The 27,345-nt window shown below is 37.2% G+C and overlaps 2 protein-coding genes across 4 annotated transcripts; one reads left to right on the forward strand and one right to left on the reverse strand.

The window, feature by feature from the left end:
* The first annotated feature begins 827 nt into the window (after window positions 1–827).
* Window positions 828–9,001, forward strand: LOC149840147 (rab GTPase-activating protein 22-like). Of its 3 annotated transcripts, XM_090003053.1 has the most exons (5): window positions 828–1,306; window positions 3,495–3,630; window positions 4,594–4,643; window positions 7,251–7,304; window positions 7,482–9,001. In XM_090003053.1, the coding sequence occupies exons 1-5, from the start codon at window positions 1,113–1,115 to the stop codon at window positions 8,719–8,721; spliced, it is 1,674 nt and encodes a 557-aa protein (XP_089859179.1). In that variant the 5' UTR covers window positions 828–1,112; the 3' UTR covers window positions 8,722–9,001. The 3 variants fall into 3 exon arrangements, with proteins under 3 accessions (XP_089859179.1, XP_089859180.1, XP_089859181.1); XM_090003054.1 differs by lacking the exon at window positions 7,251–7,304; XM_090003055.1 differs by lacking the exon at window positions 828–1,306 and having other exon boundaries at window positions 3,409–3,630.
* A 1,454-nt stretch (window positions 9,002–10,455) lies between these two features.
* LOC149840148 (cytochrome b5-like) lies at window positions 10,456–15,874 on the reverse strand. The gene is made up of 4 exons (XM_090003056.1): window positions 15,810–15,874; window positions 15,611–15,699; window positions 11,867–11,933; window positions 10,456–10,918 (listed from the first exon to the last, which is right to left on the reverse strand). The coding sequence occupies exons 2-4, from the start codon at window positions 15,695–15,697 to the stop codon at window positions 10,668–10,670; spliced, it is 405 nt and encodes a 134-aa protein (XP_089859182.1). The 5' UTR covers window positions 15,698–15,699; window positions 15,810–15,874; the 3' UTR covers window positions 10,456–10,667.
* Window positions 15,875–27,345: the final 11,471 nt, after the last annotated feature.

Below are 27,345 nucleotides of genomic sequence, written 5' to 3' on the forward strand. Positions count from 1 at the left end.
TTGAGGCCTAGCTAGTCATCACGTGGCCCATGTAATGAAAATAAAATAAAAAAGGTGATGGCGAATTTTCTTACCCCAATTCCCTCCCCTTCATTCTCTACATAGCTATTCAGGTGCCAGCACACTTTTAGCGCGCCTTTGCACTTGGCTGCCCTCCATTTGCTTTTGGGCCCCACAACTGACAGTCAACCAAAGATGAAGGGCATCAGGTGCAAGTGTGCCATGTGATGGTACCTGATCCTAGCTTCTCCTCTCTCTAAAAAAAAAAGGTGAGGATGATACTTCTTAGTTCTTACCCCAACTCTCTCTCTCTCTCTCAAAAAGGTGAGGATGATACTTGTTAGTTTTTACCACTACTCTCTTTCGAAAAAAGGTGGCGGTGATACTTCTTAGTTCTTACCCCCAACTCTCTCTCTCTCTCTCTCAAAAAGTAAGGATGATACTTAGGATAACAATGACATCAACCATAAGAGGACTGTTGAATTTGTAAATCTGCAGGCATTTTATCAAATACCACTGATGTTACGAAAATATCAAATACATGCAATCGGGTTAGGAATCCATCAAATCCAGATTCTTGTCGAATTCAGTAGCAAAAAATCAAAAACCATATTGGCATCAGATTATATTAGGATATTGTTTTGGCTTACCAAATCTTACTAAACCGGAGTCGGATTCGGTTATTATCGGACAAAATTCGATTCATTGACCCTACTTCCAGTATGAATGACTCCACAGTCAACAAAGCAACACGGATCTACTATAATAAAAAACTCCTCCAATCTCCTTCTCACTCCTCTTTCCTTTTAGAGAGAGAGAGTATCAGCGAGGGGAGTGGTCGATTGGTGATGGTGAAGGGGCGATCCCGAGGCGGCGGAGGAAGTGGTGGTTGTGGAATCGTAGCTCGCGTCTCTTCCATGTTCTTGAACTCCTGGGCTTGCAAAGCGAGCAACAACACCACCACCACCGCCACCAAGAGCAGCGGAGGTAGCTTCTGGGGAGCTTCCGATGGGCTAGCCCTCTTCGTCACGGCCATGGCAGGCGTAGCCCTGGCCGCCGCCCTCATCTACTCCCGTCCTAGGTAATCCCCTCCACCACCAACAGTTTCATAGATGGGAATCCTTGGTAGATCCCACATTTCTTCTTATTCTTTCTCATCTCCCTCTTCTTCCTCTTCGTGGGTACACATTCGATCGCTACTTTACGTCGCCGCGTCGTCGTCCTTGTCCTCCTCACCTTCTTCTTCGTCGCCGCCGTCGCTGCTTCCATCGTCGTCCTCATCGTCATCCTCGTCCCTCTCCAGACGGTGAGTCCCTCTTTATCTTTCTCTTCCTCTCTATTCTTTTTTTTTTCCTTTCCGCGGCCTTTGCTTCTCTAACTCTATTGTTTCTCATCATCTCGGTCTGTGTGTGTCTATTACAGTAAATTTTGTTGTTTTAATCTGATCATCTTGATCTCTTATTGGTGTTTTTGGTTTGCCCATTTTTAATTTCTTTGTGTGAATTGAAATTGGTGAATTAGAATGACTTCATTGTAGTGATTCTGGGGGGATATTGGAATGCTGTGATTTTAGTTTCCAATTGGGGAAATTTATATGTGCGATTTGGTTTCTTGGTTGTGTGGAATGGTGATGTTGTATGAAAGGGTGCAGTAAAAGTTTGGACTTTGATTTAGATTTAGATTATGGTTATGTTTTTCTCTTTGACTGGTGGGGTTGTTTGGTGATGCCAATTAGAGTGCGTCTAAAAATAGTTTTGAAATGGTTGCCAAACTTCCGTTTGGAGAATGTGTTTCTAGAAATCCTGCTTGAGTAATTTGGAAGCGCTACTTGTAGAATTTGGCCCCACTGATGAGATTTCAGAAACTTGAAAGTTCCTGAGTTGTTGGATAAACTGCTAGTAAGCATGTGGGATCTTCTTCGTCCTTGTTCAGTCATGCTCATCCATCATTACGATTAGATCCAAAGAAACCAGGCTTGATTTATGTGATTGACACTGTGCTTGATTCTTAATTTTTTAGATAATTCACTGAAAGATTTATTGTTCAAAATGCAAAAGGAAAGCTTGCTTTTTTTTTCTGAGGATGGCATAGTAGGGGAGATCAAAGGGTTTTGTAATTGGAGCAATCTGAGTGGAGAATCCCCCACCTATTGTTCTTGGTTTGATGAGCAATTTCTGATCTTTTGGATGTTGGCCTGGTCTGCTAGATGACCGTTTTAGTTTAGGCAACTATTTTTTATTGTTTGTGACTTGATTCTGGTTTGTTGAATGCCAAATCCTTCCAGATGGGGTAATGAGTGTTACGAGCATTGATGAAATGCACGTTTGTGATGCTGGTATAAATTCAAACAAGCCTTATTGAGGCGTGCCTCTTACCTGCAAATCTTTTTGTTTTCATCACACAACATTCCCACATTCTCACATGCATGCACACATGTATGTGGCTTAGAAAGGCAAAGTAGTAAGCATTGTTTACTCAGTTCGACCATATATATGTATTTACCATACCTGTTTGCTAAGAAACATGCTTTAGATCTAAGATCTCTTAAATTTATTTAGCATATTTTATTTATTAGGAAACACACTTAGAATCAAGTTCTTTTGTTGTATAAACCTGATTTTTTCCTATCATGAATGCATTGTGGACCATTGATTTTTGAAACTCTTGAGGAATCTGTTCAGGGGTTTAATATGTAAAACATTTATAACTGTTAAAAACCATTGGGATCTACTAGATAGTACAATACTAACAATAGTAAGACACACACACACACACACACACACACACACACACATATATATATATATATATATATATATATATATATATATATATATATATATATATATATATATTATTAATCTGTCAGAAGGAATACAAAATTTGTTAGGACACATTAAAATAATCAATACGATATGTTCCTATCCTATTTTTCACATTTTAATTACAATATTTGTGATCGATTGATGAGGTTCGGCCATTCATTAACTTTCTCCTATATTTGTTGAACGTTATTTGCTGTTATTAGGGCTTGAAAGCTCAATTTTCATCTCTAAATTTATAGAGTTTATAATATTGTTCACTAATTATTTATTCTAGCTTTGTTGCTTTGCCATTTTAATGGCTGTTAGATATGACTGCAATCATGATCAAACTTCCATTGCATGTGCAATATGCTTTATCTTCATTATCATTATAAATCCTTTCCTGATTTTTTCCTAAAGTATATATACCTAGCTAAGCCAGTATTGTGATTTTAGTTATTAGTCTTGTAAATTTGCTTGCACATATGGTAATTGGATATTAAGTGCCAGCTATTCTATGTGTGTGTGCGCGAGCGCATGGGTGCATTTGTGTGTTTTGAGTTCTTGATGATCGTTGCATGTTTGCATTTTTTGGAAGTGTTCACTTGCTTCCTTCTTGCAGTGCTTAAGATATCCTTTCCTTGGTCAATTTTAATATTTAACCGATCATGACTTTGCAATGAATTACAGAGGTACTCTTAAATCTCCATGGTCTCGTAGGAAGAGAAAACCTGCCCTTTCACGTGAACAATGGCATAGTTTCTTTTCATCAGATGGAAAACTTCTTGATGGGGGAGTGAAGTTTTTAAAAAAAGTTCGCAGTGGGGTGAGTTTTTTTTCACTATGCAATATGCATATCTTTAATTTCTTAAAGTTAATCAAATTTCATTACCGTAGAGTCTCATTGTGCAAATCTGTTTATAATCTTTTTGTTTTCTCTTGTAGGTTAATCTGTAAGTTTTCTTAATCATCCATTCAGCTTGACATGTAATATCACAGGATTTGAGATCCATGCATTCTTTCTTTGTTAGTTAGATCTTACTGTAACTTTTTTCAAAGTACTTTCATAATTTCTTTAGTCTACTGCAAGAATGGGTTGCATCTTCAGTTTTATTAGTTGTATTGACCACCTTTAAGAACATGATAAGCCTAGGATGCTTTGGGAAAATTGTTTACATTTTATACCCTTCCCTTCTGCCAAGACAGTATGTCGACATTCATTCTTTAATGGTTGTTCCTCATTTGTTTCTAGGAGCCTGACATCTTATCGTCGTTTGTTTCTTCAAACAAGGTGCTTATATTTCACAGAAATTTGGTATTTTTTCAATCGAATTGTTCAATGGCCTCAATCATATTCTAAGCCATGTACAAAGGAACTCTAAATCTGATAAAATGAATCATCTGGGTTTATCATATATTGTTCAGGTTTTTTTCCCTAGTTTGTTGGAGACTAAATGACTGTATCTTACATAGTTATATGTATTTGTGGCTCCGACTGGTGGTTTGATGTTAGGTAGCTGTTCTGTAGGGTTGGTAAGCTGTTTTACTTGGTGTTAGCCTAAGTTAACAGGTTTTGCTTAGCTGTATAGAGATGGAATGTGGATTAACTTATATCAGTGATGGTTTGTACCTATTCTTTTTGCTGTAACTTTTATGATACCTTTCTTCTACTTGCGTAATCTTCATGTATACGTCTTCAGATGATGTTGTTAGAGGCTAATCTTGTTTTCCTTTGTTTCCCTCTACTCAAATTTTCCTAAGATGTTTTTCATTCTGATGTGTGATACAGGGAATTGAACCAAGCATAAGGATGGAGGTTTGGCCTTTTCTCCTTGGAGTGTAAGAATTTATCTACTTCCTGTCATTTCATTTTTTTTTCTCATTCATATCTCTCTCTCTCTTGCACTTTTCTTCTTGTAGTGTATTGATTTGTGTCTCTTCATATTCCAATGCATCCACAAAATTATCATACTGATTTAGGCTGGCCTTTGTACTGTAATCACCATGCAAATTATCTTTGATATTTTTGTCGTTATATTCAAATTTCAGACTTCCTACATTTCTTTCCTGAAATGGAGCAAATGGGACTCCCCTCACCAGAAAACCAAGTTTTTTGATGAAAAAAGTGAGGGATCGGTGATTCTTCACAAACCAGGTTTTGAGCAGAAGCCAGTTTGTGAAAACTCAGTCTTGTGATACCCAAATGGTGCCCTGATTTTTCTCTGGTAAAACTACAAAATACCCAAAGCCTGTTTTTAAACCGGGTTTTGGATGTCATCCAAATAGCTTGGTGAATTTGTGGTTTACGTGCTGACTTTGTTGATATTATTCAGACTAGTTTGGTTCATGATTAATAGAATTTATCTTAGGAGTGCTTAATGGTGATGACGGTTTTGTTCTGTTTATATATTTGGTTGAAGTCAACTTCCTTGCAGTGGCGGAGCTACATTGGGTCAGGGTGGTCCCTCAGTAGAGGGATTCAGGTTAGGGTTGACGGTGCTCACCCTGACCCAAAATATATGTTAAAGATCAGGTCCGAGTGGGCACCACCCTGTTTGGTGCCCACCCTGACCGGACCCACCTCTCTCTCTCTCTCTCTCTACCCAAATTTCTCTCTACAGTCTCCACTCTGGTGGCTGGGCTGTCCACCGTCCGGTGGCACCAACAGCTGCCACTCCGATGCACCTCTCTCTCTCTCTCTCTCTCTCTCTCTCTCTTTTAGGCCAGCCGTCCAATGTTCGGCAGCTCTCCGGTGCACGCCCCTACATGGAGGGATCTTCTTCTTCCTCCTCTTCATCTTCTTCCTATTTCATTTTTTTTAATTATTCCATGAATCATGAATGAATTTAGGTTTTTTTTTTCAAATTATTCCATTAATCACTTGATAGGTTTTGGATTATAGGGGTTTTATTTATTTTTAACTAACATAATGTGTGGTGTTTGTTGGTGTTTATGTTTTTCATGTAGTTTTTTTAATAGCATGGATGTTTAATTAGGGTTTAGTTTTTTTGGTGTTTTTTAGGAGATTGGGTTTTGATTTGTTTTTTAATGGCATAACTAGAGATGTTCTCTGGTGGACAATGATGAAGAAAGGTGTTTCTCTCAAGTACATTAGTATAATTAAAGATATGTACGAAGGAGTAGTAACCAATGTCCGCACTTGTGGAGGGGTGACAACCAATTTTCCTATAACGGTTGGGTTACATCAAGGATCTGCATTAAGTCCTTTCCTATTTGCTATAGTGATGGATGAGCTTACGCGATCAATTCAAGAAAATGTGCCGTGGTGTATGTTGTTTGTTGATGATATTGTTTTGATTAATGAGTCTAGAGCTGGGGTTAATGCTAAGTTAGAATTATGGAGACAGACATTGGAAGCAAGAGGTTTTAAGTTGAGTAAGAGTAAGACAGAATATATGGAATGTCGGTTTAGTAAGCAACGAAGTAGTGAAGCTTGGTGAGCAAGAAATACTGGTGGATGACTGTTTCAAATATTTGGGATTTATCATTCAAAAGTATGGAGAAATTGATGGAGATGTAAATCATAGGATAAAGGTTGGGTGAATGAAATGGAAAAGTGCAACTGGTGTCTTGTGCGATCGTAGAATGCCATTGCGGTTGAAGGAAAAGTTTTATAGGACGACAATTAGGCCCGCTTTACTATATGGTACGGAATGTTGGGTTGCCAAGAGACATCATATTCAAAAAATAAGTGTAGCTGAGATGTGTATGCTTAGATGGATGTGTGGAAATACAATAAAAGCTAAGATTCGAAACGAGGAGATACGTAAGAAGGTAGGCGTTGCATCCACTGAAAATAAGATGAGAGAGAATCGTTTACGGTGGTTTGGACATATTCGGCGAAGGCCTAATGATGCTCCAGTTAGAAGGATGGAGAAATGGGAAAATATATTAGTTAAAAGAGGTTGGGGTAGGCCTAAGAAGACTTGGATGGAGATGATAGGAAAGGATATGAATGCTTTGAACCTCACCGAGGACATGGCATTGGATAAAAATGATTGGAGGAGAAGGATTCATGTGGAAGACCCAGAATGATTTTCTTTTTTGGTTCATATCGCCGACCCCAATTGTTTTGGGATGAAGGCGTAGTTGTTGTTGTTGTATAAATGTTTGGTTATGGTTTTAAGTTTTTTGTGTTTTTTTTTTCAAATAGCATTAGACATGACATGAATATTTAATTAGGTATTTATGTCTTTTTTTAATCAACATTAAACTGATTCCATGAATGCATGCTTCATTTTGGTTAGAATTTTAAGGGTTTATTTTTTTTCAATTAACATATCTACAAATGATATTTGTTAGGATTTAAGGTTTTGATTTGGTTGTTTTATTGTGAATTTGTGCCCACCCTAGTTTAGATTCCTGGCTCCACCACTTCTTCCTTGTATTTATTATCTTTAAGTAGGATTGCATTCTTCCATGCAGATATGAGCTGAACAGTACAAAGGTGGATAGAGATGCTACAAGGGCTCAGAAAAGGTATATTTGAGATCCCCTTCATCTATCTCATTGTTGTGCTTTTGATCTTTAAAAGGATATGCATGTAGATTAATTTTATGTGTTGGTTGGGTTCCTTCTTGACTATTCGTCTTACTTTCGGCTATGCCAATGTGCTCTAGTTTTGATCACAAGATATTTGTTGCGGTTTGTGTGCAGAAAAGAATATGAGGACCTGAGAAGACGATGCAAACAGCTTTTAAAGAATGACGATGAGAATAAAGAAACAAAGGAATTACATAACAGTGGAGAGGGTTCTAGTTTACAGGAGAATCTGGAGTCACCTTGTTCTGAGGATGTGGTTAGTGCAGGGCAATCCCTTTCCACTGAGGGAGGGAGTATAGATGGCAATGATCCTACTGTATCATGTCCCGACGATCAACCTGATCACATGGAGAACTCGCAAATTACTTCACGTGTAACAGAAGAAACTAGTTGTAGCACTCAGTCACCTGTTGGCCACACTGAGGTGTCGGAGACTGAATCCTCAACAGAAGAAGAAAGCATGCAGACATTTCCCACCTTGGAAAGAACTGATGAAAATGACATCAAGTGCACCTCGATGGATCCGCTCGAGGAAAAGAATTCTCGCGGAAAGGCAATTGAGGACTATACCATATGGCAGAGAATTATCCGGCTTGATGCTGTCCGTGCCAATGCGGAGTGGATCCTATACTCACCTACTCAATCAGAGGTCTCAGAGGACAAGGCAAGAAAGCTGGCTGAGTCTGTGGGCCTGAAGGATTATGACCACTTGGATACATGCCAAATGTATCATGCTGCTCGCCTGATTGCTATACTTGAGGCCTATGCAATTTACGATGCAGAGATTGGTTACTGTCAGGGTATGAGTGATTTACTTTCACCGATAATTACCATGTTGGAGGAAGATGACAAAGCTTTCTGGTGTTTTGTGGGGTTTATGAAGAAAGCTAGGCACAATTTCAGGCTTGATGAAGCTGGAATACGGAGGCAGCTGAACATAGTATCCAAGATCATAAAGTTGAAAGATTCCCATTTATATAAACATTTGGAGAAGCTCAAAGCCGAGGACTGTTTCTTCGTGTACAGAATGGTATTGGTGCTGTTCAGAAGAGAGCTGAATTTTGAGCAGACATTGTGCCTATGGGAGGTCATGTGGGCAGATCAGGCTGCAATCAGGGCTGGGATCAGCAAATCTGCTTGGGGAAGAATAAGGCAGCGGGCACCACCTACCAATGATCTGCTGTTGTACGCTATAGCTGCATGTGTTCTGCAGAGAAGGAAGCTGATAATTGAGAAGTACAGCAGCATGGATGAGATCATCAGGGAATGCAACAATGTGGCTGGGCAGCTGGACGTTTGGAAGTTGCTGGATGATGCTCATGACCTGGTGGTAACTCTTCATGTCAAAATATAGCTTTGAGATCCATTACCATCATCTTCTTTCTTGATCCCCACTCTTTGTTGCTGCTTTCTCCTTCCCTTGTGGTGGGGTCTGCCATTGGTTTACTGATGTCAAAAGAATAGCAGCAGCAATCTGTCTTACTGAGCCAATGTTGTTACCGAAGGTGGGCTTTCCACGGATGCAGCAGTTAGGGTAAGTGGCGATGGAATGATGCCCTACCCTCATATACTGTTAGAATACCCATTTCACGGGTCTTTCAAAAGAAAAAGTACGTCATTTTATTGCCTTTGGATTAGCTGTGGTTCCCCTCAAACCACTGTCATTTTTTTTGGCTCTCTTGCAATTTCTTTTCTTTTTTCATTAGTAATTTGAGGCACTAGGGAAGAGGAAATAATCCCAGGATGTGATGATCTTGAGGTTCGCATGGTTCTCCATGAATCGAGCTTGAAACACGTCTACTCAGCTGTGATCATGGATGTCTTATATTAATCCTAGGCATGGCTTTGTTGAAGATTGTGTGTGTGTGTGGCTAAATTAATGGTGCACTTTTCCGTTTTTAGGTTAGGTTGGATGTACCAAGGTTGCCAAAAATGGAAACGGAAATGGGAATTGAGGTTTTCGGATGCATGTGAAGTGGAAAACGGGAAATGAATCGAGAAACAAACTGAAAAAATGATTATGAAATGTCTAAGAAAAATAATATAATAAATTAATGAAACAAAAAATGAAAAACATGTATCCCATGAAAGGAAAATACATGGGGATATGCATGAGACTAGTTTCCCATGATTTTTTTGGTAATTCCCAAACATTTTGAAAACTCAATATTTCCTGTTTTGAAAACAGTTTCTCGAAACGTGTTTTCCAGTCTTATATCCTTTCCAGTAACCTTGGGATGTACTAAAGGGTGGATACATTTTGCTGCATAACATCTTGCGATTTTGATGAGAGCAGACCAGGTATGGCAATACTGTCAGGGATGCCTTGAATGTTCTTCTTCTCAAGATGAATGACACTTGAAACACCAATGTAGGATGCTTATCGCTTGGATGGGTCAGTTTTTCTTCAAAAGTATTAAAATAGATCTTCGGGTAGCGGTGTTTGGATGTTAATTGTGAATATGATCGGCATCCAAGGCACCCTTGACCTGATGCAAATGGCTGTGACATCTCCCTTTTTTTACAATGCAAAACCTTTTCTAATTATGTGTTAATTATATAACTTCTTTCTGTTTCCACATATTATGAAGTATGGCCTAAAGATGAACTATTTCGCTCAATCACATTTGCACTTGCATTTTCACATTCATAGTTCGAACCCTGGCAATATCCAGGGATGTAAACGGATAAGACTTGGGTCGGATCTAGGCATTGCTGAGTCCACCAACATAATCGGTCCTGACCTAATCAGATTCAGAGTCAGATAGAATTAGATAAAACTGAATCCGAATCCAACTAGCTTAAAACCTGATATTGACAATCAGATTGGGATCTTAATTAGTTTTGGGTTCAGGTTTGAATGCAACTCAATACCAAACCCAAATCTGATTCTTAATAGGATCCAAATTTGGTGGCCTGATGCCGGGTTGCATCTGACCTGTTCACACCCCTAGCAATATCTTCAGCATAGGTAACGAATAGCAGCAATTTCTGCTTCCCAATCAAATTTGACGCACAGGCACAATATTCAGGTAATCACAAGTCACTAGTTGCACATAACAAGTCCACAACCAGCCCAATACTATGCTGAAACCGACAAAATCTCTATGCTACTGAAAACTGACAATAAATATTTGGAAATATGCAGTTCAATCTAATGGAAGGAACAAGGGTTTTCCCACGATGACAGATTTCAGTTATTCCATTCATGCTTTGAATTCATGATTGAAACTAAGGAAAGAGGATAGAAAGATCCTAAGAAGCCATTTAAGATAAGAGGAGAAAAATCTGCAGGGAACTTCAGCTGCTCTTGGTGTAGTATCTTACTGCTACAGCCAATCCCAAAATCAGCAGTGGCACCAGGAACTGTAAAATCTTGATCACAAACTCGGGGGTTTTATCTGGATTGTAAGGTGCCTGCTTGGCCGGAGCATATGAGCGCTTCAACGGCAAGGTCGAGACGTCAATCTGGCCTATACAGTACTTAGCCATCAAATCCTTCGCTGCTTTGCTATGCCCAACATCCTCAAAATCATTTGTTGCATCTTTTCCTGCAAAAGGAGGATGGACTTAGCCTACATAACCATGACGAGGCTCAAAGGACCTTGGTCAACAGTCCCAGCTTCTTTTAAGGGTTTAAAATTTCACACACATAAACATGCAGCACAGGGAGGTCCAAAATCTACAACCAATGATCACCTGGCTTTCTTTGTTCTTTATAATTTACGTAATAAGAAATATGCTTTACACAGAAAATTTTGTAACATCTAGACATGTTTTTTAAAACGTGAAAAATGGATGACTCACAATGCATTTAAAATTTTACATTACAAAGTATTGTGGGTCGTCGATTAGAAAACACATCTGAATATAAAAAATTCAGAATCTAAAACATGTCACTTGCTAAATAAATGATAAAAGTCCAATCCAATCAATGACAAAATAGATCCATAGAGAAGGAACACCAACCGATCATTCTTCATTGTAGATCTAAGCTCCAAATGCAAAATATAACCGTTGAATCGTGTTCAGAATGTTCTATTTACTGTTTTCATGTGTTAAAGTTGACTCAAATATGATGTTTTATAACATTTCTAAACCACTCTTATTTTCATGAATTTGTAAGCCTTCGATTTTTCACCATCTCCAAAATAGAATCTTGTGGTGCATTAGACATGGTAAAATCTTCTAACGTAGTAAATAAACCATGCTAAGCGCATCTCTACGATTAGATCTACCATTTGGTGGCTAGATCTATACAAGCAAAACAAGAGTGTATGCCACCATGGTATCATGGTACAGAACCACTATATATATAATATTGAGCTTAACTAAAATACTCTGAAAGAGTATAAAAAATCAGTGGGGTCTACAAGATGTTACAGTACTAAAGATAGCAGCCCATATTTACCCGACACAGCCACACATATACATGCGGATATGTGCCATAATATGATGGATACAACTGATTCAGTATGAATAGAAATGTGGAAGCTTACCAGTTGCAGAAAGCAGGACCTCATCTCCTCCAGGATGATCCTCCATGAATGATGTCACATCATACACCTGGGGAGAAGAAAGAGACAGGCATTAGTACATTTTAAGTATCCAAAAAGGTGAATTAAAAGGTCAATAACTGTATCATTATATACAGCGGCCTCATTGTCTGTGAAAACATAGATATTAAATTGAACTGCTCCTTAAAACTTCGCTGACAATGTTCAAATGCCCCTTCCAACTAAACAAACAAACTGCCTCCACACAATATTTTCCATGCACGCAAAATAACCAAGTGGTAAGGAAACTATTCGTGTGACTTCCTTTTTCCTGTGTTACAAACTTTAGCTTTCCTTCTTCACGAAAAAAGAGCAAGGAATAATGTTTTGAGATGCAATCGTCAAAGCAACCAGTATTACATGGACAAATAGAAGATTGACACTAGATGTAAATTTTAATTTTCAATGAAGAAATAAACATGCCACAGAATTTACAAAGAAGACAAGCACATATTCCCAGTCAAAACATGTTCTTCACAAGTTACCAAGAGCATTGTAAATTCTCTTCACAAGTTACCACTGCATTCTGTCCTCCAATAAATGAAAAGAAATGGAGAAAACATTCTCAATCTTGAAAACTGTAGTTCCATCTCACAAAATATAACCTTTCAAAAGAAACTTACTCTAATTTTCTATTATTATGAAGATAATAGCAGTTGTTTCAGTTTTCTTAGAAGAAGTCTAAAATTCAGTACACGGAAACTAAGTCAGACTTTTCTTTCTTTCTTTTTTATTGAAAATAACCCCAAGCAATTTATCCCATTGGCGAGTTTGCACTCTTAACGTGAATGTCATCGATAATAAGGTAATATATACAGTTCAGATATGACAACCAATACACACTAAGGTATCCTAAGTTGGGAGTGTGAATCAGGTCAGGGTTGCCCCTGGTGTTAAAGCAACAGGTTTCCCTTGGATATTATTCATCCATGAGGATGAACGGCAGCTAACCACCATGGTTAGATTACTTATGTCTCAGATGGACCCTACGTAGTCAAAAGTGCTAGGCTGTGCCTAGTTGGTAAACCCCTAAAAAGATTAGTCGAGGACTAGGCAGGATTAGTTGGTACCCCAATTAAAATATAAAAAAGTGCGTAAAATATACATAAAAATATGTTTAATTTTTTTACGAATAAGATGTTTTTGTTACACAAATATAAAATTACACATGCTTTCACAAAAAATATTAGTATACACAGCCAGAATATACAAATATATAATTGTACACACACACACACACACACACACACACACACACACACACACACACACACACACATATATATATATATATATATATATATATATATAGAGAGAGAGAGAGAGAGATTAATGCACTGGTTCTGCCCCTTCAAAATCGTAGTTTTTTCATATTTTTTCTCACATCTAACACCATAGATGTGATCTATAGGTTTTGTTTAGTGGGAACCAGCTTTTTGATCACCGGAATCTGATCTGTATACAGGTTTTTCTGGTGATCCAAAATCAATGGCTATGAAGGCATCAATTTTTCTGGCTCATAAAAATACATTTTTACGTCGAAAAAAATATGATCCAAGAGTCGATTTCCACTACATTGATCATGATAAACACATCTAACGATTCAGATCTATCATAAAACGCTTCAAACTATGGGGCAGAACGAGAAAATGGAGTCTAATATGTTCAGTTCTCTCTCTCTCTCTCTCTCACACACACACACACACACACATATATATATATATATATATATATCAATTATTCATAACATATTCAGTATAATCAACAAAATATCCACTCAACCTTTCACAGAAGCACAATAACATATACATATATAAATAACATATTACGTAATTCATAATACTAAACACGCTTTTATAGAAAAAATCATCAGAAACAAAGTAACACACACACACACACACACACACACACACACACACACACACATATATATATATATATATATATATATATATATATATATATATATATATATATATATATATATATATATATATATAAAAGAACATAATCAATTAAAATTAATTGTGCACGCTTTCAATGTTTCACAAAAAAAATCCAAAGCGCACGCACACACACACACACACACACACACACACACACACATATATATATATATATATATATATATATATATATATATATATATATATATATATATATAACTAAGCATGTTTTCATAATTTCACAAAACAAATCACACAAACACACACACATATATATCATTATATATACAAAAAATAACAAAATAAATAAGAATAACAAATAACTAAACTGCCCTCGGGACTAGGCGGAGGCAGCTTAGTCGCAGACTAGGTGCCTAGTTGGCAAAATTGCACATCCATCAAATCAAACAAAATCCACCACACACATAGTCCTAATGTTCAAAGAACTATCAATATCTTTCACAGCTATAGTACCTGGACACGCTGGTACAAGTTTGTATTCAATTTATAATTTATAATTATATTTTCAGTATATATTTTTTTTGAAAGACAAGCTGGGGAGACCCCCAGTAGTTATTCAAAGTACCATTGGGTCTTGAACCTGCAACGTCCCCACCACAAGGAGACATGCACTGACAGCTCCTACCAATCACACTGAGAACCCATTGGTGTTATATTTTCAGTATATAATATATATTTTAGATATAGCATATTATTTAGATTATATTGGATTTATTTTGTACTTATGTGATATATATAGTCGTGTCCCTGTACCTACATTTTTTGGAATTGTCGTGTCGTACCCGTACCCCACCAGTACCCAGGAGACATAGTTTCACAGCAAAGGATACAAAATTTATTATCTTAAATAAGAAGACCCATTAACCAGAGAGACAAGATAAAGGGGCAAAGACAGTGAGAAAGAGCACAGTGGGGAGGAGAAAGAGATAAGGGGTAACATGGGGAAGGTAAATTCCGATGTGAAGAAGCAGATCAAGGCCCCAACAGTAGGGCCTAATCCATGTTAGGCCGTCGCCGGCCACTTAACATTCACAATAGGCCTGTTGGTGAGGCAGATCTATCTGCAGACACTGGTGATACAACACGATGAACATCTCCGCTGGTTGGAGCATCTTTTCCCAACCAAGTTTTTCACCGTACCAAAAAGAACCCACCAACTACCGAAAAGCATCCGACCTTTTACACCTAGGACACAACCATGCATCAAAAAGCCACATCTTTGAAAACCCCCAGGTGAGTCGATCTCTACAAAATTTTCATCCAAGAGATGATGAAGAGGCTTCTGGACATAATGGATTTATATAGTACTGCGATGAAACTGTTTCAAGGGCCGATTCGTAAGGCAGTTCTTTGCCAGTATGGGAATTCAGATAAAGGCGTTCATGAAAAAGAAGGCAATCTTGCATGGATAGAGAGAGAGAGAGAGAGGGTTTCCACCACCAATTTTCAGTAACAAAAAAAACGCTGCAAAACCCACCAAAAACCAAGCGAATCCGCGCATACACGATCAAAAACCAAAACGACCAAGATGGCGATCCGTGACATGAACCGATCTAAATCAAACCCCACAACCAAAAGATGAGCAAGCAAACCAAGCACCAAAGAACACCCAAATTGACCACACACAACACAAAAATCTCTCAACAATAAAGCTCCAACTGGTAGCGGCACCCAAAATACCGAAAAACCAAGATAGAGAAAACCATCCAACAATCCCAACCTTCCCATCAATGATGAGCCAACAATCTTTGGGGAGGTTGTGCTTGGAGACCTCCTCGAACGCATGAACCTTCTCATCCGAAGCCATTTCTGCTTAGCCCCAAAAACAAGACAAAAAGACAAGATCACTACCATGCTTCCAAATCATCAACACCCACAAAAATAAACACCAATTTGGATCAAAACGATGAAAGGATTACCAGGAAGAAGAAATCTTCAGTACGCTCGATTGGGACACAGTTTGGTGATGACCGGCTTCCTGCCAAGGAAAAGCAAGTATTTAGAGGAGAGCCTGGTGGACTAGGGATGTTAAATGACCGAAGAGTACATGCAAATAGACTGATGTAACCGTAATTACTAGTTTTTATAGCCTTGCTCAATGTTGTCAGAATCGATTTCAGAAAAGATTCGAAAATCGGCTGTAATCCAAACCGAATCGTCTTTAAAAAATTGTTTTTGAAAATATATATATATATATATAAATTGTAAAAAGTTTGAGAAAAATGATAATCATCACAAAAAATATAAAGAGAACGATTTAAGCCAGATTTAATTAAATCAGTAAGGGCACTTCACCGATTCAATTTGAGTCGGACGATTGAAGCCAATTCGGTTTGATTTTGACAACATTGGTCATGCTACCTACCATGCACGCCAATGGACTCAACACCCTCTACCAACCTTTCTGCAGTTCTACTTTTTCTTCTCGATTGTTTCACCTGCACCTAAATATAAGGAGGATTTTGGGGCAACCTTCTGCTATTTTTTAGAGGGTGGTGCATGCATTAAGAAGATTACCTACCAAAAAGTTCAGGTTCACGAACTTGGTCTTGAAAAATTCCAGCTCTTTAATAATGAACAAACCATTATATAGCTTGCAAACCTACAAAAATGAACTAGGATATGGCATAGTGAAACACAATTTAGTGTAACCAGCTTCTCCCATGGTTTTTATCAGTGGGGTACTACCAAACAACCCAACACTAAAAATCAAGAATTTCTTCTATTTTTCTAAGTTTTTGGCTCTACTACTATAATCCTGGAAATGTTTTTGGGTGTAAACAATAGATTCAGGGTTTCTTATTTGGGTGCAAACATAGATCTAGACCTGACCCAATGACTTTAGGGTTTGGGTTATAACTGAAATTGTAGAATGTATGGGTTAATAATGTTGGATATGGGTCGATCCTCATATGAGAAGATTCATTTATCCCTTGTTTCTCTTTGTTGTAGGAAGTCAAATGTAAGGTTTGACTGAGAGATCTATACTTCTTCATATTTTGTGCTCTAAGTTAGGCCTTTATAACTCTTTTGTTTTGTAAAACCTATAACTAATGAAATCAAATGACTAATAAATTCAACGCTATAACTAAGACAAATGACATTCTAATGAAATCATGGCTAATACAATAACTAAAACAATTGACGTCTATTGCAGGATCAAATAAATAAATCAAATAACTAACAAAGATTAACTAAAATAAATAATTATGAATGCTGAAATTAACATTTAATGTCACCACGGTATTGAAATAACCTGACGTCTAATACAAATAAACTAAATAAGCAATGCAACAAATAGCTACTGCAAATGAAATAAATAAGAAAAACAAAACAAACAATGACTATGTTAAACGGAAAATGTTGATGCTAACCTATATGATAATGTTATTTACTAACCTATTAAAATCTATTAACCTAACTATTAACCTACAACTATTCTAACTAATAAATCGTATTGCAGACTAATATATCACACAAAAAATTCTAAACGTTAACTATTAGATACCTCTGTTACTTACCTATATGCTGAACCGACTGGACCTTATCATTTGTTGAATACCTAAATCTATTAACTATCACTACTAGTAAATAAAAATTCAAATGACTCTATTTAATTTGACTAACATGCTAACCTAAACTATAAAAATCATAACACTTAAACGATGCAGGTTCAACCACGGTTCAACATCTATTATGCTGAACCGTGTTTTATGTTGTTGATGGAGGATGCCAGGTATTACCGCATGAGTTGAAATTCCCTGTTACGATTTAGCCAAAGATAAACAACGCAGCTTGTTGATCACCCGAATCAAATTTTAACAATCAAGCAAAACAGGGTAAATCTTTGTGATCTTAAATTTGCTCCTTCAGGCTACTTGCATTCCTCTAAAATATTGGGCATTCTATCAGATCAAAAAACCCTGAGTAAATATTTCATTCACGCAGGTTCGTTGCACGCCCACAGCAGGCTGCTGAAAAATATTATTCTCTATTGATTAAACTTGAACTAAAAACATACAAACTACTGCTTATGATTTATATAAGCTATTCTAGAATGCAAGAACACAGTAAATAAAATCTAGATTACACTAGATGCAATGAAGATGTGAAAATCAAAGACAATGCATGTGGTGATATGATTCTAAGCTATAGAGATGAGAGAGAAAGAAACAAACCGGACGTTCCGCTTTCGATGGAAGGGTTGAGAAGAGAAGATGGTTGATCCAGTTGCATACACGTTGCCCCGATGAAGAAGAATAAGTTGCCGATGACTAAAGGGTTTGAATCTTAAAAAAAAAGAAGAAGAGGAGAATAAGAAAAGAAAGAAATCGCCAAAAGAGAGAGGAGAAGCAAGGGAGAGAGAGAAGAGGGATGCAAGAAAGAGGAGAGGCAAGAGTATGCTGGAAAAACTTATTTCCATCCCTTGACATGACTATTTATATTAGAATATTAGGTCAAAACACATTTTTCAAAACAAGCCCAATAATTTTTCAATAATTTTCAAAAGGGTCTTTTGAAAAATGTGTTTTATAAAACCAAACTTTTTAAACTAACTAGGACTCCTACTTGAACTCTTCTAAACTAATTAAAATACTAACTAAAAATTTTTGAATTAAATAAAATACTGAAAAATGCAGGGCAAGCTTTGAAATACATGATTTTTTGATAAATTCAATTTCAATGCAGTTTTTCAAAATTAACGATAAAAATGGGTTTTTAAAGCAATTTTAACACTGATCATGCATAAATAAAGATGAATAAAATGCCAAATATATGCATGATAAAAAACCATTGAAGACTTTGAAGAAAGAGTTCGACAAAAGGTTGTTGAAGAAAAAATTGAAAGGGTGCCTATTGTTTATGAAGATCAAGTTGAAAGCAATGATATCATTCCACATGATCCTAGTGATAATGTTGAATTAGATGAAGATTCTCATGAAAGTGACGATGTTGAAAATGCCTATGAAAAATATCACCATAGTGAAGATGAAGCCCTTGATGATGATCAAGTTGAAGGAGAGCAAACTTCACATGATGAACCGGTTGTAGAAGAGTTGAGAAGGAGCTCAAGAGTTCGCAAGCCATCCACAAGGTACCCTACTTTCAAGTATATTATGCTTACCGATAGTGGTGAATCAGAAAGCTTTAAAGAAGCACAAGGAGATGTTTGCAAGAATGAGTGGATGAAGGCTATGCAAGAAGAAATTGATTCTTTGCATAAGAACTATACTTATGACTTGGTGGAGAAGCCTAAGGGCAGAACCTTCTTGAAATCTAAGTGGGTGTACAAGTTAAAGTATGATGAAAAAGGCAACAAACGCTACAAAGCAAGAATGGTTGTGAAAGGCTTCAAACAAAAAGAAGGAATTGATTTCAATGAGATTTTCTCACAGGTGGTGATGATGTCATCAATTTGAGTGGTGTTAGGTCTCACCGTTAGTTTGAATCGAGAAGTTAAGCAACTAGATGTGAAGATGACATTTCTTCATGGTGACTTGAAATAAGAGATCTACATGAAACAACTGGAAGGCTTCAAGGTGAAAGGCAAGGAACATATGGTTTGCAAGTTAAAGAAAAGTCTATATGGCATGAGATTTTCTCACTGGTGGTAAAGATTTCATCAATTTGAGTGGTGTTAGGTCTCGCCATTAGTTTGAATCTAGAAGTTAAGCAACTAGATGTGAATACGACATTTCTTTATGATGACTAGAAAGAAGAGATCTACATGAAACAACCAGAAGGATTCAAGGTGAAAGGCAAGGAACATATGGTTTGCAAGTTAAAGAAAAGTCTATATGGGTTGAAGCAAACACCAAGGCAATGATACAAGATGTTTGATTCTTTCATGGTGGAGCATGGCTATCATAGATCATTGGCGGATCATTGTTTGTACACCAAGAAGTACTCCGAAGGTAACTTTGTCATTCTTTGTCTTTATATTGATGACATGCTTATTATTGACAAAGATATGAGTATGATTAGAAAATTAAATCATAATTTGAGCAAGTCTTTTGATATGAAAGACTTAGGGCCAGCCAAGCAACTCTTGGGAATGCAAATCTCCTGAGATAGGAAAAGCAAAAAGTTTTGGTTATCACAAGAGAAGTATATTGAAAAAGTGTTAGATCAGTTTCAAATGAAAGATGCAAAACTGATGACAACGCCTCTTGCAAGTCATTTTAAATTAAGCTCAAAGCAATGTCCTTCAAGTGAGAAGGAGAAGAATGAGATAATGAAGACCTCATATGCTTCTGCAGTGAAAAGTTTGATATATGTAATGGTATGTACTCGATTTGATATAGCACATGTAGTTAGAGTTGTGAGTAGATTTCTTGCTAATCCAGGTAAAGAACATTGGGCTGCAGTTAAGTGGATTCTTAAATACCTCAGAGGTATTTTAAAAATGAGATTATATTTTGGAAATAGTAAACCAGAGATTGAGGGATTTATAAATGCTGATTTAGGAGGAGATGGTGATTCAAGAAAGTCTACATTGAGCTATGTGTTTACTTTTGCAGGGGGAGCAGTTTCATGGTAATCTAAATTGCAAAAGTGTGTTGCGCTCTCTACTACTGAAGCCAAGTATATCGCCACAGTTAAAGCATTTAAAGAAATGCTATGGATAAAGAATGTCATCAAAGATTTGGGTTTATTTCAAAAAGAGTTTGTGGTTAATTGTGATAGTCAAAGTGCTATACATTTAGCCAATAATCCGGCGTACCATTTCAAGTGCAGGCATATTGACTTGAGATATCATTGGGTGAGAAATGTTTTGGAGTTGAAGTTGGTGCAGCTGAAGAAAATTTACACCAAGAACAACTTGTCAGACATGTTGTACCCTACCAAAGGACAAAGTGGAGCTTTGTCGAAGCTTGGTAGGTGTTGCCACTAATTGATGATTGGCGAGATGGGTCAAACACTATATGAGTTGATGCCTCCCTTGATGAGTATAGAAGGAAGAGATTGTTGGATATGGGTCGATCCTCATATGAGAAGATTCATTTATCCCTTGTTTCTCTTTGTTGTAGGAAGTCAAATGTGGTCTATACTTGTTCATGTTTTGTGTAGTAAGTTAGGTCTTTATATCTCTTTTGTTTTGTAAAAGAGAAAAAGCTTTGAGTCTTTTGTTTTGGTGTGTGGTTCCTCTATATGCTTGTGGGTGTGTGAGAGAGAAAAAAAAACTTTTTCCTTCATCTAGAGAGCAAATGGATGATTTTGTATGCAAAGAGAGACTGATTCCTCAAGTTGAAGGCCTGAGAAGAAGTCATTGTAACTGATTTCACATAGTGAACTTGTTGCGGTGGCCTCATGGTTTTTTTCTCTTCTTCAAGAGAAGATTTTTCACGTAAATCAGTGTGTTCTTTCTTTTGCTTGATCTCCTTTATATTTTTTCTATTTTATGTCATTGTATGTCATGTGATTGGGTCGTGGTTGCACAAGATTTGGTATAGTGAGGGCATTTTTATATGTGCATGCCAAGTGTTTGTTGAATTTCCTAAGTGATCTATGTAAAGGGAAAGTCTTCTGCACCTTTGGGTTTCTCCCCAACAAATAGGTTCAGGGAAGTCTTCCACACCTTTGGGTTTCTCCCCAACAAATAGGTTCAGGTATAAATGAATTGGGTTTCTACCAAACTCGTTTTTCAACCATGTTGAATATTATCTTTTAACAACCTTACTATTTATTGACAAACTATATTCTGAGTGCTTGTAAGTTGAAAAGCCCATAAAGCTCACCATTCTAAAGCATATTAAAATTTAGAAATGAAACAAACATTACTTGAAACCGGTTTGGGTACAAACTTGCATGCTAAAACTTAGAAATGAAACCAACATTACTTGAAACAGGTTTGGGTACAAACTTGTTCACATTTGGGTCAGGTGCAAAACCATTTAGGTACAAACTGGGATCGGGTCGATTTCATGTAAAAATTATATAAAACTATTTAGATGGTGTACAAAAACATGAGTCAAGTACCGAGTTCCGATCTTTGTTTTTTTTATCCAAGAACGGTCCCGTATATAAGATGAGTCTAGATTTCTGACCTGACCTAATCCTGTAGGTAGGGATGGAAGACAAGCCGAGCCGCTCATGGTTCGGCCCGTAAAGAGCTCGTTCAAACTCGTAAAACAGGCTCGGCAAGCTTAATATGAACAATAGGTAACGACCTCGTTGGAACTCGTAAAATAGGCTTGGCAAGATTAATATGAACAATAAGTACTCGGTTCAGCTCGACTGGTATAAGCTTGTTAGGTAATAAAAATATATATTTTAGATCTCCTTTACATATACTTTTTTGTAATGCTATTTCTTCTAACTCTAAACCCATGCATTTTTTTTATAATCAAACCAGCTCATACTCTACTTGTTTAACTTAGGCTCATTATGAGCTCGAACTAGGCTTCGCTCACCACAAGAAAGAGCAAAGCTTGAACACTTCAAGAATAGCTCATTTACCAACCCAACCTGCAGGTCTATCAAGACCAGATTGGTTGGGTCTAATCAGTTTAGTACATCGGTTCAGATTAAATACATACCCGACCCATTACCAGAGAAAATCAGGGGTACACAACCTGTAGTGTGTTATGGTGTATTCTAACAGAAATTGATGCATCATACCTTTACAGAGGTGAAGGTATGGCCATTGTTACTTTCTCCAAGATGTCGCATTTCCAACTAAATCCATCCATAGCAACTGATAGTGCTTTCACTGAAATGTATAGGCAGGTCTTAAATGTTGATGAAGTGTTGCGTTTCTTTTGCTGCATAATTAATTACTTGCAATGGTAAGTCTCACATCAAGATGACCAAGAGCAGACGCAACTCCTACTATGTGGTGGGTCAATCAGGTGGTTCACATGAAGCTCTAAGTCCGGGAAGTGGGAACCTGCTTTAATGTACAGTGTCAACCACGACCACTTGTAACGAGGGGTATCAACTCAACGGGCCGGGTTTGGTTCGAACCCAGGTGGAACCAGACTTAGACCAGATTTTTTGAGAATAGTATTGAGTTCGGACCTGGTTTTAATCGGATCTACTATAAAAAACCATACCCAGACCCGATAAGAACTACATGAACCAAACCCCGACCATAGCAAAACCATATATTTTTATCATTTTTACATTTAAAAATTGTGGGTCTTAATCGAAACTCGGGTCAGGTCGAGTCTGGGTCTAGTATAAAAATTCACAAACTATACCCGGGTCTATATATTAATCGGACCTTTAAGTCCGGACCCGGGTCTTAATCGGGTCATCTTATTTATCACCATACTCAAACCCTATAGGGTTTGGTTCGGGTCGGGTCCGGGTAAACCAAGCCCACCGACACCCCTACTTGTAACCATCTTCCTTTATTGGCGATTGATTGTGCGGACAGCTGCGTCCTTATGTTGCTGTTGTCCGCCCCCATGCTGATACAAACAGCAAATGCAGGAGGTGCCTGAAACACGTACGACATCCCATGCAGTTAGGGGTGTCAACTGCTCGGGTTTGGTTCAGACCCAGGGGAAACCAGACCTGGCTCTGATTTTTGGGTATGATATTAGGTCCGAACCGAGGTCTAATCGTACCCACCATAAGAGAAACCATACCCAGACCCAATAAGAACTACATGAACCAGACCCAGGCCATACCCGGTAAAACAATATTTTTTATCATTTTTACATTGAAAATTTGCGGGTCTTACTCGAAACTCAAGTTGGGCCCGGGTCTGGTATAAAATTTCACAAACTATACATGGGTTCATGTATTAATTGGACCTTCGGATTCGAACCCGAGTCTTAATGGAGTCTTCTTATTTATCACCAAACCCAAACCTTATAGGGTTTGGTATGGATCGGGTCTGGGTAAACCCGACCCGTTGACACCCCTACGTGCATCCAACAAAACCCTTTTTAGGTGTCCCACAGTGTTCCAGACCCTCTGGACCGGTGGCATCTGAAACACTTGGTACAAAAGCCAAAAAAAAAATTCAGAAAGGAACACTGGGACAAAACTCTGGTTTGTGCACAACACTTTTGCACCGGGCCATCTGTGTCCAGATAGAACTGTTTTACACAGTCCTGGGATCCTATCTGCGCACTCAAATGCCCCTATACAAACACCTTAAAAGGGCATTCAAAATCGAGAAAAAACAGTGTGTGAGAGAGATCTGTCGACATTGTCTCGTCTGTATATCAGGAATTTAAATATATGTAAAATGTAAAATGGGGGCTCCGCTTGTTTGGTTGAAGTAACTGATGGGTAGCTTTCTTCGTAAAAAAAAAAAAAAAAATCATGTAAAATGTAGCGTGTGAGTGCTCTCGAACCTTGCGGTGGGCCCATGTTACATTAGCTCGGATCTTCCAATCTAAATTCTGGGGCATTCAAAAGGAGTCTATATATAATACATGAAAATTTTAATCACATTTGTTCCAGAGCAACGGAAATAGGATTGAGATCAGGTGCAATGCGTTATTGTACACTTTAAGTGTGCTGCTGTATTTGATCACCCACCATCTGCTGTGGGGCTGTATTACACACGTGGTGGGTGATCAGGAGCAGCAGAACACTAAAAAGTGTGCAATCACATTGCGCCTGATCTTCCCTCAAATTTTTTATTTTATTTTATTTTAATTTACCCTTGGCAAAGGGATTGAAAACTTAGGGTGAAGCCCACGACCACTGCCTTAGGTGGCCCACCTCTAAAAGCTATGGACACACCCGTGTGCCAGCGGGGTTTGATCCGGGGTCTTCAACTCAACTTCATAACCACCCCACTGGAACGTATCACATTTCATGACGGGAATGTGACCCTAGTGTTCTTTGGCAAGGAATTGGTTGGCAGACCGGTAACTCGAGACTGACCGCTTTCACGCCTAAATGGACTGGAAGTCAATCAAGGTTGGTCCATCTTGGTATATTCAATAATAGACTAATTACAGGCTAGAGAGATGGCATTTGATGCTTGAGCCGCTCAATTTTGTGGACTAGACCAGCTAAAATAATATGGTTTTCCCAAAGTACAATCAATTCGACGTTCTAGTGGGCATCTTAGAAGCCATGAATTTGAATCGTTGTGTCGGCTTGAATCATACAACGACGTTGTTATAGTGGGCATCTTACAATCATACGAAGTTATTTTTGGAGTATGTATATATATATATATATATATATATATATATAGAGAGAGAGAGAGAGAGAGAGAGAGGTGCTTAATGAAATATGCTTCATGATACGTGTTTAATAGGTTTTTCTGCTATTCCCGTGTGTTTTTGCAGTTTTGACCCCATAAATGTGTTGGGCATGATAGATTTACAAGGAATCCACACCTGGATCATGTGGTTTCCATGAAAAAATGATATTTGAAGCTTAAAAAAATTATAAAGATTTTGGACCATTGACTTTTTGAACCTTATAAAAATCCACCCATGTGTTGGAATCGAACGCTTCAAGAGTTGATCCTTATAAAATCAAGTACATATATCACTTCTGTAAGGTCAGAATTTTAAAAAATAAAATAAAAACCATTAAGCGCATATTTCATTAAGCACCTACCCATTACTCTCTCTCTCTCTCTCTCTCTCTGAGAGAGATGCTCTCACAGTAGGTGCTAAATGGGTTTTTTAGTCTTTTTATTTTATTTATAAATTCTGACCATACAGATGTGATGTATGTACTTGATTTTATATGGATCAGCTCTTAAGCGTTCGATTCTGATACATGGATGAGTTTTTATAAGGTTCGAAAAATCAGTGGTCCTAAATACTTGTAAATTTTTTAGGCTCCAAATATCATTTTTTTCATATAAAACACGATCCACGTGTGAATTCCTCGTAAATCGACCATGCCTAACACATTTGTGGTGTCAAAACTACAAAAAAAAACAAGAAGAGCAGAAAAACCCATTTAGCATGTATCATTTAGCAGCTACCAACTTATCTCTCTCTCTCTCTATATATATATATATATATATATGGTAATGGGTCCGTGTTAAACCTATTTGGTGCTAAATCATGTGCTAAATGGGGTTTTCAGCTTCTCCAATGCTTTTTATGCGGTTTTGGTCCTATAAATGTGTTGCATGGTCGATTTACAAAGAATCCACACCTGAATCATGTGTTTTCCATGAAAAAAAGTGATGTTTGGGGCCTCAAAAATTTACAAAGATTTTGGACTGCTCTTTTCAAACTTTATAGAAACCCACCCATGTGTTGGAATCAAATGCTTCAAGAGCTGATCCCCATAAAATCAAATTCATATATCACAATTGTTTGGTCAGAATTTAAAAATAAAATGAAAAATGCCCGAAAAACCTATTTAGCACGAGGTTTAGCACCAAATGGGTTTAGCAACGAGACATTACTATATATATATATTGATTGTGTGGGTGTGGTAATGCTTTATTACAAACATATGTAGGTACAAACACCTGTGGAGCTCTATGGTGCAGATTATTTTTGATCTGAAAGAACTTGAGAGATGGATTAAAAATACTATAAATTGGCTTTTGGATTGCCTAATTGGAACATGTAGGCAGATTTTTATAACTCAGAAACGTATCACATTGTAGGTTATTGATTTTTTATGCCTTGTTAAAAGATGCCTACTTGTTATATAATCTTTCGATCTAAAAGCCTTTCTCGCCTAGGCAAAACATGTAGGTAACATCTCTGAAGTTTTATGAAAAACAATCCAAAAGATGAAAACCCTTACAATGAAGAGGCGTTATATATATATATATATATATATATATATATATATATATATATATATATATATATATATATATATATATATATATATATATAGGTAAATTCTACAAATATGAGTTTATTTGATGAATCTATCTCCCCAAATGCAATGAGCATGGTTCATTTATCGGAGAACACACCTTGGACGATATTTTTTTTGACATCAAAACATGATTTTGTCAATCATGAAATTTTGGCACATTAAGGATTGTTGAGTTTTGAAGCGCTAAAAAATTCTGATTATACAGTGAGACCAGATGATTAAAGCATGTTTTTGACTAAACAAACCATATACATCGTATCTATAGGATTGATGAATCAAAAGTCCTGAAAACATGAAGGAATAGGCTATTTCACTAAAGTATAAATGTGTCTCTCAGACCACTTTCGAAAACATACTGGCATTTTTTGTTCAATCTAAACCTATAGATGTGATCTCCATACCTTATTTAGTAAAAAAACACATCTAGAGGTTTGGATTAAGCAAAAAAACTCGTGCAAATATGTTTTAAAGAGGTCTGATATATATATATATATATATATATATATATATATATAGAGAGAGAGAGAGAGAGAGAGAGAGAGAGAGAGAGAGAGAGAGAGAGGGTAATTCCCTATATCGATACGTGCATATCTGCTTGCAGGACTTTTGAAGGTTTTTTTTCATGTTTTTCTCAAATTTTGACCATACAGATGCATTGTACTTCCTTGATTTTAC

Source organism: Nuphar pumila, chromosome 4, assembly GCF_984573655.1.
Source record: "Nuphar pumila chromosome 4, dmNupPumi1.hap1.1, whole genome shotgun sequence".
Lineage (NCBI taxonomy): Eukaryota > Viridiplantae > Streptophyta > Magnoliopsida > Nymphaeales > Nymphaeaceae > Nuphar > Nuphar pumila.

What these genes read in the sequence shown, in the direction of transcription:
- LOC149840148 (XM_090003056.1), bottom strand. Translation starts at nt 15,697, where the DNA reads ATGGCTTCGGATGAGAAGGTTCATGCGTTCGAGGAGGTCTCCAAGCAC. An exon ending in GGCTCATCATTGATGGGAAG is followed by an intron (nt 11,934 to 15,610) that starts GTTGGGATTGTT and finishes TCTTCTCCCCAG; the next exon opens with GTGTATGATGTGACATCATT. An exon ending in GGTCCTGCTTTCTGCAACTG is followed by an intron (nt 10,919 to 11,866) that starts GTAAGCTTCCAC and finishes CTCCTTTTGCAG; the next exon opens with GAAAAGATGCAACAAATGAT.
- LOC149840147 (XM_090003053.1), top strand. Translation starts at nt 1,113, where the DNA reads ATGGGAATCCTTGGTAGATCCCACATTTCTTCTTATTCTTTCTCATCT. An exon ending in TCCTCGTCCCTCTCCAGACG is followed by an intron (nt 1,307 to 3,494) that starts GTGAGTCCCTCT and finishes AATGAATTACAG; the next exon opens with AGGTACTCTTAAATCTCCAT. An exon ending in TAAAAAAAGTTCGCAGTGGG is followed by an intron (nt 3,631 to 4,593) that starts GTGAGTTTTTTT and finishes TGTGTGATACAG; the next exon opens with GGAATTGAACCAAGCATAAG.